Here is a 10,311-nt window from a genome sequence, read left to right as displayed (position 1 = left end):
CTGTCACCAACACTGACGCCTCACGTCTCACTTCTGCACTTTTGAAGCGTTGTACCTCTTCATTTCTTCCATCTGTATCGAAGGCAAATACAACTTACCGTACGGGGTGTTCCATTTTGTGGGCATTAGTAACATAAAAGTTAAGACTTATTTAAATGAAATGCTAAAAAAAAAGAAATGAAAAAAAGAGCATTTGAGGTCAAGTGGTGAGTCTAAAGTGTGTGTGACTGTCTGGCTCTCTCTGTTGTCCACACGGTGCCCTGCTTTTCCCCACAGTCCACCAGATTGGCTCCAGAAAACCAATATAAGGTCCCAACCTGGAGTTTGGCACAAGGGGGTGACAAGGGTTTGTTTTCCCTGACATTGTCACCACGACTAATACATGTAATCTCGAGCCGATTTGGAAAACTGCTCATTGGAGATCCAGTTTGACTCCAAGCGTTTGGCGTCACCGTAATAGATTTTATTAAATGACAGGTTGTGATCCACTGATACACAGGGTGACCTCTGGTTCAGTTCGCTGTTTGGTGAGACTGGATTCAGATTTTTCCTACAAACTGACACTGTGGGTTGTTTTTTTTTAATCAAAGACAAGCAGTATTTCAAGTCAGATTTTGATTCTAAAACAACAGTTTCATTGGGTGTTTATTGTTTGTATGATGACACACGCATGCACGTGCACACACACACACACACACACACACACACACACACACACACACACACACACACACACACACACACACACACACACACACACACACACACACACACGCACACACACACACACACACACACATTCTCCAGTAAATTCAAGGCAGAAATAAGCTCCAACTCTTCACTGGTAATATCTGTACACTGCTATACGCTGTGATTTAGACCACATTTCTAAATGGCTGTCCATTATGGTTGAAGTCACGATCACGATTTTGACCTTAAGGGAAGAAACAAATGTTGAGAAGGGGTTTGGAACAAGTTAAAGTTAGAGTTTATTTTAACGCCAACACGCATGCGGCAATAAAATGCAGAGAGCAGCAGACCAGAACCAAGTTACAGTGTGTTTAAAATCTGAGAAGACCTTATTCTTCACCAAAACAGAGCTTTGGCTAGACAATTGCAGCAGTTTGATGGTTCATTGTATTTAAAAAGTAATTATATCCTAAAATACAGTCTTGCCTCTCAGTGAGAACGCTGTCTCCACTCTCCGCTCACTTCCAGCTCTGTGATTTGAAGACATAAACATTGTGAGACAAGAACTGAAGTTCCACCTTTGTAGTAGTAGTCATATTTGTAGATCAAACTGTTTGAATATTAATCGTGTACAAATTACACGGCATTTTCTGTCATATTTACTGTGAGTAGAAACTCAGTTTTGCCTAGACGTGACTCAGTGACAGGACTGTTCAGCCACCAGACAGTCTATAAAATCCCAATACCAACAACAGCGAAAAAAAACCTAAACTAAATAAAAGCATGTTTTTTTTTTCATCAGGAAAATCGTATTCAGACATGTGAATTTTAAAAACTATGTTTTCCAAGTACTCTGGTTTTGAACCCAAAAGTAGCATATCCATTTTCATTTCACAACCCTGAACTGTTGACGAGTTTAATACATTCATTATAGTATTCATTTATGTTTCTCTGTATTTTTCATTGGAACGTTTATCCTCTTCACCAAGGATGGAAACGTTGACGCCTCAGTCTGACTCACTTTGTCTGATGCTGCCACCTGCTGGCTATTCTGTGGAACTTACATATCCAATTCTGACATATTCAACATATTTTTTGTGGTGTCAAATATCTAAATAAATAGTATCCAAGTGTTTCCTATTGTGAAAAAAAGTTATGAAATATAATGATTGCCAGCGATTGTATATGTTTTTGTTTTGCACCACTGACTATTCTGTTAAAGTTACAAGAGAGAGGGGCGGGGGTACACAGGGTTTCCACTCCTCGTTAATGAGATTTGCTGCTGATGTTTCTAGTTTTCTGCAATTATTCATTCTACTATCAAAACCATGTCATTTTGTTGTTGCTTCTTTTGTTAATTTATGTTCCTGCTTGAAAATCATGTTACTGTCTCGATAGAGCTGCTCAGGCTGGTTTCATCTAACAACAGCTGGAAAGTGTTTGGATCAGTGTGATAACTGTAAGTACTATATGTAGCACTAAAAAGGGTTTTAAATGTTGTCCCCCACTCATCCCCTGACCCCCCCCTCCCCCTCCCCCTCTCTCCTCTATCTTCTCTCTTCTCTTTCTGTTTGAGGGTTCCCCTGGTCGTGTACACCATGCTGTTCTGACACCAGAAGGCTCTCAATCACATCACATTGTTTTCCCAGATAACATATTAACAAATCTGATAAACAATATGTAGATTGTTAATTAATGATATCAACAGTCCTCTACCAGGTTCTATAATATAATACAGCTGCTGGAGGAAAGAGGAATGATTAAAGAAGAACAATTTAAAGTACTTATTGATTTGTTGATTTACTGATACACATGCAACACTCACGTTACACAACTACACCTTTTTCACCAGAAATACTCTTGTTAGTGGCAGCAGACAACTTCCCAGAACTGATGAACAAACACGGACGACTTCAGTCTGAAAATATCCAAGTTGACTGTGAGACTTGCAGGCTTTCATTCTACATGCTCATTTTTGCACACTGTGAAAATCAAAAAAGTGCTGGAAAAAGTCAACTTTGAAAATTTGGTGAAAACTGTTACTTGACTTAATAACTAGTTTTTTTTTATCATCATATGGATGAATGGATGGATGGATGATCAAGAGAAAGAAGCATTAATCAAGTTGTGGCATTGTCTTGAAGTTTTTTTTTTTTATATATCAGCATTCTTGATGAACACAGAATTAAGTACTCTGTGATATTAAACAAAAAAATAAATCTGACTATTTGTTGAACCAAACTAACATTTTCTTAAAAGATTTCTCAAAAGACAAACACTTGTGTGGCAAAAGGTCGTAAATACCCAAAGAATGATCAAAACTTATGATATTCTCAAATAATTGTGTTGGGAAGAAAATATGACACAATTTGTTGGTACATAAATATTTATTTTTTTCAAACAAGATGAAAACTTTCTGACTGGGAAGTGGAGACATGCCATTGTTAAGGAGGGCCCCTGCGCATGCGCGGGGCTTTCGGACGGACAGGGAAAGTTCTGGTTGCTGTGAAGTCTCGCGAGACTTCAGCTTTGCTGCCACAAAGCAGAACCAGCGACTGGAGCAAGAGGAAGGGAGCCAGCGGCCCTGAGGCTGAACTCTTTTGGATTCCGGGCGAAAGAAGCGTCGGCTGCTAAAATGACCAGTGGGTATCGACATATATTTGGACTGTAAGGCATCCACGTACTTTATCCGCTTGCATGTGGTCCGTATCCGTTAGTGCCACTCGCTGGCCTCGGCCGCCAGGGGTGCCGTCTATTTGCTGGAGCGCGCTCGGATATATTTACCGTGATTGACAACAACATTCCGCGTTTAGAAGTCACACACGTTGTGAACCCCGCGGGTGTTGGGCTTTGGTGTAAAACGACGGAGGCTGAAAGGGTGTCTTGTGGGTGTATGTTGTGTGTTTACACGGCGTGCCACGTACGACAGTCAAGCCGTCGCGGGCAGCAGTAAGGTGTGTTGTCCAGGGGACCCGGGAACCTGGATAGTTGAGTGTAAACGCTGTTTGTTTACCAGCGGAAGTCCGCTCGGCCTCCTTACGCACCCCCGCAGTGTTTTTATCTACTCAACTGGAGGCTGAGGGCGGAAGATGCTCTGCTGCTGTGGTGGACGTAAAGCCTCTCCATAGCGCCCCTCTGCCACGTCGACTGCTGGAGCTTCACACCATCTTCCTCCTCTGTAGCTCGAGCTGTTTCCTTCATCATCCCGACGATGCGTTCAAGCAACGATTGCTTCTCATGACTGTCGTGGGGTTCGATACCGCACTTGGTATCGATCTGATACCAAGTTAAAACACGGCCAATCCATAGTCCATACCGATCTTTTTTTTCTTTCTTTTTTTTTTTTTTTGATATTTAAGGTTAATGTATCATCAAATTGCTAAATCTGGATGGTTTTTCCTTTTGGTTTATTAATTAATTAAGCCTAGAACAGAATTTGGTAAAGTGTACATGTACAATATATTTTCAGAATAAAAAAAAAAAATGCTTTCAAACAAAAAGATCAAAACAGTTCCGTCCCATACATATGTTGTAATGTCTGGATTTTTCTTACTGAAACAAAGCGTACAAAGCTTATCACTCCAGAACAAACTGGAACAAAATATCATTTCAATCTGCACTGGTATCATTTGATATCGAGACCAATGTGGGTATAGATATGATCAACTTGGTTCGACCTGCTGGCCACTGCCGAGTTGCATAAGAAGGGTGTGTTGAGGTGCAGCTGACATACTTGATGTGTGTGTAACTTGAGGTCGCTTTTGTTCACCTGCGCTGTTTTGTTTCTCTGTTTGTTTCTGTTTGTCCGACTCTCAGGAGGAAACCAGCGGGAGCTTGCTCGTCAGAAGAACGCCAAGAAGCAGAATGATCATGGGAAAGGGAAGAAGACCGGGGACGGGCTGTCGGCCGCCGCCCGCAAGCAGAGGTAAACAAACAGTCTGCAGCCGATCTACTGTTTACATCCACTCCTGGTGGAGCGCATGGCTTCTTTGTAAACACAACTTTGTACGTTGCAGACACGTTTCCTCTCACGGGTCTTTCTCCTCTCCTCCAGGGATGCCGAGATAATGCAACAGAAGCAGAAGAAGTCCGGCGGTGGGGCCGAGGGAGGGGCCGAAGGAGGGGCTGAGGGAGGGGCCGACGGGGGCAGCGACGGCGGGAAAGCCGCCTCAACGTCCAAGTAAACGGACGAGAGTCGGAGAACTTCATTCAGCTCAGTGTTTTCGAGAACATCCCATGTTCAACATTCTTCCTGATATTTAAGAAAAAACAAGGGGTCTGTCATTTTTGTCTTAGATTCAAGAATCCAGGATCCTCCATTCTTCCCGATGGCAAATGACATTGCTTTGTTGGATTTGGTTATTTTACACAGTTGAAATTGACGTGTGAGCGAGTTAGTGGCGGTCCCACGCCGGTGCTGCATGCAGAGGAGCGCCGGCGCTGCAGGCAGCGGCAGGATGATGATGAACAATTCTTGATTGGAAGCATCTCGGTAACAATTGTGTATTTTTGTACAAAACTGTCCCCTGCTGGTTTCAAATAAAGTGTATCTTTTTAGTTCATGCTTGCTGGAGTCATTTCAAATGTCTGTTGGTTTTATTCCGACGGTTTTAAACAGCCACGGTAGGGAAGGGAAATAAAGTGGAGAGGTTTTACAATAGGAGCGTTTAATTAATCTGACGTAAATCATAAATCAAAAACTATCGAAACAAAGATTGGGGGGTCGATAACTTTTTCCTGCCGTCATAAATCCTCTCGTTGTGTCACTTGTGAGCTCCATCAAATATAGTTCATACTGACCCAGACCGGTTCAATCCACCTTATAATTGTTTTTTTTTTCTTCCTGTCATGAGTAGAGCACAATAGCTCATTATAGAAGCCAGTTTTCATATAATCATGACGTGGTAATAACCATGACTGATACCAAATGTCCTGCAGTCAAACTGCCTGACGTAGTGTGCCCGAGTGGCCACCAGGTGGCAGCACACTCCACTGTATCCCAGCTGCTGCTCGTGAGGCTGCTGAGACAGACAGGAGTGTGACCATGAGTGCTTGACCTTGCCGCAATCTCTGGTATTAACACAATGCATGCGGGGTTTGGAATTAACTTGACACTTTAAGATAATTTAAAGGTTTCTATTTGAATTAAAAAAAAAAAAAAAAAAACTGCTCATCCACACGTCTGATCTAATGAACATGAACGTCACGTCGTCCATATTGCTGATGTTTTAATGTCCTCGAGGCTGGCAAGCTGCAGCTCGGACTATTTATAGTCAATAAGCCGTGTGTGTGTGTTCTGACTGAAATCCAGCGAGTTTGTGTCGTCAGTTCTCAGCTTACAGGGCGTATAATTAAATCACCACTTTAGCGGTTTTTTTCCGCCTCTCCGATAGCAGGCGAGCAGCTGCAGAGCTGAATAGTGATGAGGACCAAATGCAAAATCAGCAGGTTGCTTGGATTCAAAAGAATTCCAAAACCTTAGTCGCCATCATCCCCGGTGCTCTGCTTGCAGTTCAGCTGAGGTCTCGCCCCAAATTCAAGCATTCGGCCCAACAGGGCGACCGGCTGCTGGCCGGTTTACTTAAAACCAAGTGAGAATGTCTTAGTGGTGACGACAGACAGAGCAGGGGGACATTTTCCTCTTTGGGTTTCTTCTGATTGAGATGTGGAGTTATAGAAGCTGCACATTGGAGCCGGGATCCATTTGTTGAACTTACAAGAGAGCTGAAGCTCATCACAGCTGCCATTATGCTGCTGTGTCCATTGTGGACAAGTCCATTGTGGACAGGCTCATTGTGGACAAGTCCATTGTGGACAGGCTCTGTGTGGACAAGTCCATTGTGGACAGGCTCATTTTGGACAAGTCCATTGTGGACAGGCTCATTGTGGACAAGTCCATTGTGGACAGGCTCATTGTGGACATTAGCATTTGAAGGTTTTGGTTTTCCTCCTGTAAAGGGCATTATTGTTTATCTCACTGACCTTTTATTGCGTCTTTTATGACCTGTGTCTGTGTGACCTGGGTTTTGGTAGAATAGCGTCACTCCTATCAGGATGTGGCGTCTGGATTCTCAGCCCTGGGGGGCAGGAGGAGGGAGGGTTATCTTGGGGGGGGTAGACCTGAAGTGTCGGTCAGTCTGTTTCTGTCCGGCGTCCATGTTGGTTGTGTTTGTAGATTCCTCTGTCTATTCCCTCGAATAAAATCCCTCGAATGGAGGCCAATGTCTCGTCCTTCCTGCTCATCAGCCTCACGTCAGCATGAGAGTCAGAGGTTCAGGTGGAGCTTTAGCTCAGTCTGGCTTTATTTCATTGGTTTTACTGAGTCCAGGAACAAAGGATGGAACCAGTAGAAATATGACACACACTGTAGAACTGCAGTTGAGTTTCATCACGTTGATCCAGTTCAGTCTAAATGGAGGTTTAGTGGCTCGAGGTGAGAGATGTCCCACTGGCAGGATTGGACTTCTTCATTCTTACTGAACCACGAGAGGATTAGAGCTCAGCAGTGTAGGGCAGGAAATTAAAAAAAGAAAAAAAAGAAAGAATCTCTCTCACTTCCCTCTGTGAAATCCACTGTGGAACACGGTCAGCAGCCAGCGGTGCAACTCTGCAGCTGCACTCAGGAGAGCATGTGAATCTCTGGACGGTCGCCGTGACGACACGAGATTTAAAGCTTAAAGTTTGTGAAGTGGACTGACAGAAGTTACGAGCAGGTTACAGCCCCTCCAGACCGCCGAGCAAAGGGATTCATGGATCTAAAGAGCTCAGTCGGGGTGTGGAGCTTCAGCCGTGTGTCGCGGCTCAGCTTCACTCAGTCGCCACGCAAACTGCCAGGATTCAGTCCTGAGCCTGTACCTGATGGTATTACTGGTGCCTTTCTACGTCTCACCTTGTCGTCCATTCAAACACCATGAAACACCATGACCTTAAAGTCCTAGTGAAATGTAAAACACTACTTTGCAAAAAACGATAGTTGGGGTTCTACTTCTAAGGTTCCTCCGACTCTGCCCCACCACTGTTGTCGCATAACAAAGTTATTTGAATTTTAAATCTCCAGCCGAGGAAGTCGGGGGAATCCTTCTTCGTGGGCGTGACGTCAAGAGTTGTGCAGATCTCCATCTGTTGTGTTTATATTGGCTTGTTTCCCTCTTAAATATCCAAGTTTTTACAGTGTTTTGAAGTTATAGTCGGCGTTTTATGAGCCTTGATGAAAGATTGAGCCTGGAAGAGACCGAGAGAGGAGAAAAGGAGGAGAGAAACACAATATCCAATGTGGCAGGATAAAGGACGCTGGAGCTCAAGGTAAACTTGTCTTTTATTTCGCAACCGTCAAACACCGAAAACAGAACAGCACAACACATCCAAAATGCGGGAGTCCCCCTCGGCTAAACAGCGGGAGTTAGCCAAGGCTGCGAGCACAGGAGCCGCTAGCCGTGCGAGCTTGCGGCTAGCGGCAAGCTCGCACGGCTAGCGGCTACCGCTAGCTTGGGTGGCTAGTAGACGATCAAGTAATACCTGGACTCTTCTTCGGTGATTCCGCACAGTGGGAAAAGCACTTCGACATGATCCAGGAAGCCGGTCGTTCTGCCAGAAGTCAGGAGCCTCAAAGCCTCAAAGGTGAAAACTGTCGGCTGCTGAGGCGAGGAGACGAGGACGAATGGAGGACGAAGCGTCTTCTTCCTCAAACATGTTCCAGACGGGGTCACCGATGGCAGAACGACCCTTCTGGGTCTTCATCATCAATCACTGGGTTTGAAATGAGGATGATGATGAAATATGGTTAAATTCAGCCTCTTCGTGGTCAAAACTCTGATCCTCCATAATGTAAACACAACTTGGGCGTGTGCACAACCAGTGACATCACTCTATTATTGTCAGAAGCTCCGCCCAGCAGAGGAAATACCAACGTTTATCGGCTATTTTCTCGCAGATTGCCGTGTTTTAACATTTTACCCTTGAGCCAGTTAGCATAAAAATATCCCTAGAAGCGACAGTCAGAGTGTTTTGGAGGTCGAATTTAAATTTCACTAGGACTTTAAAGAACATTTTGACCTCAAACCTTAAAATGTAACGTTTCCAGAAGTATTGAGTTAAAGAATAAATAAAAATCTCCAGTTTTAAAAGCCACTTCAGCATCAGTTGTGATTCCAGCCTAGTGATTCTCTCAGGCTCAGGTTAAACTCCAGAGTTTAGTATTGAAATACCAAAACTTATCTAAAGCCACTTTTGTTTCCCGGCAACCTGAAAAGTCTCTGCACCTTGAAACGGGTTTTATTCAAAGTGTTCCTCCTCCATTTGACCTGCGTTCATTCATTAAGTCATTTATCGCTCCACCTCCCGCTTCCTCGCTTCCACTTCTGCCAAATTGGTTCAATCACAGAGTATTTCTCCAAATAAAATCTCATCCTGCCAATATGAAGTGGGCTGAGTATTGTCTTTTAAAACGCTGCGGAGGCTCCTCCACCCACCGCCTGACCCACGTCGTCCTGCCGCATTATGTAACAAACTACAGCATTTTGTAAGAACTTGTTACATATTACAATAGTCATTAAAAAAATTCATCTGCTGTCTTTTTTTTTAAAAAAGAAAATGTAATAATTTGGTGAATTATGAAATAAATCATCAAAATGAATGCCTTAATTAGATAAGCCATCATCCCATTGGAATAACATTAAGCATCCCAGCTTAATTAGGATTTATTTTGAAAACCTATATCAAATAGAACTGTATTCATTCCAATGGAGAAAGTGTTCACGTGCTCGAAACAAAAGCTACACTCATTAATTATTACTGACACAACCAATTACGGGTGCAATTGAAGTTTGGCGAGACATAAACATCTGGAATCTGCACTAGGTTATGTAATTAATTTATATGATATAAAGCAGAAAAAACACAAAACCAAACATGTATTACATTATTACACATTGCACTGTTGTTACATAACGTGCCTCTGCACACCTGCGCTTTGTAATAACTGTTGCACAATATGTAACAAGTTTATGACTTAATGTGGCGTTATTACATAATGAGTTGAAAATGTACTACATCATCACACAGCGCTGCGGTTGTGGTCTCTGGTACCTGCGTGTGCCAGGTTCCACACTCTCACATACTTCTGGAAACTTTCCACTTTTTCGTTTCCACATTGTTGTGCTCCTTCGTTCTGGGTGGCTGGGGTCAATGTTGGTGATTTAAAACAGTCAGAGGTGCTAAAAGCCAAGACGTCTAAACACTTTCTCCAACAACTGTAGTTAATAATTCCAGCACATGTCAGATTGATCTACCTTCCGGCTGCATACAGTAAGTGTTTAGCGTGGGAACAAGGGTTCACCAAGCTTTGTCTGTATGAGAATATAATTATCACATTAATCATGTGGTTGGTAAACACAGCCGCAGGGCGAGCTCCCCTCCCGTACCATTATTTTGAAGGTGAAAGCAGCTTCAGACAGAGATACACCCAAACCATTTGTTCAGATAGTGACTGCACCAGGAATGACGGGTGTGATAAACTATACAACAGGGCGTAAACGACACCTTATCCCAGTTCTCAAACTGCAAGTAGTGATGTGGCAGGACGAATGTGTCTGTTAAACGTCTGCTGAGGTTCACACAACCAAT

General features: G+C 43.4%; 1 protein-coding gene across 1 annotated transcript; it reads left to right on the top strand.

Annotated features, from left to right (window-relative positions):
* The first annotated feature begins 3,232 nt into the window (after positions 1 to 3,232).
* On the top strand, positions 3,233 to 5,248 carry LOC308139027 (small EDRK-rich factor 2-like). The gene is made up of 3 exons (XM_080508342.1): positions 3,233 to 3,332; positions 4,507 to 4,615; positions 4,745 to 5,248. The coding sequence occupies exons 1-3, from the start codon at positions 3,326 to 3,328 to the stop codon at positions 4,872 to 4,874; spliced, it is 246 nt and encodes an 81-aa protein (XP_080364468.1). The 5' UTR covers positions 3,233 to 3,325; the 3' UTR covers positions 4,875 to 5,248.
* The last annotated feature ends 5,063 nt before the right edge of the window (positions 5,249 to 10,311 follow it).

This window comes from Blennius ocellaris (genome assembly GCF_963422515.1).
Source record: "Blennius ocellaris genome assembly, chromosome: 1".
Taxonomy (NCBI): domain Eukaryota; kingdom Metazoa; phylum Chordata; class Actinopteri; order Blenniiformes; family Blenniidae; genus Blennius; species Blennius ocellaris.
Note: the sequence above shows the minus strand (reverse complement) of the source record. Positions and strands in the feature narration are given on the sequence as shown.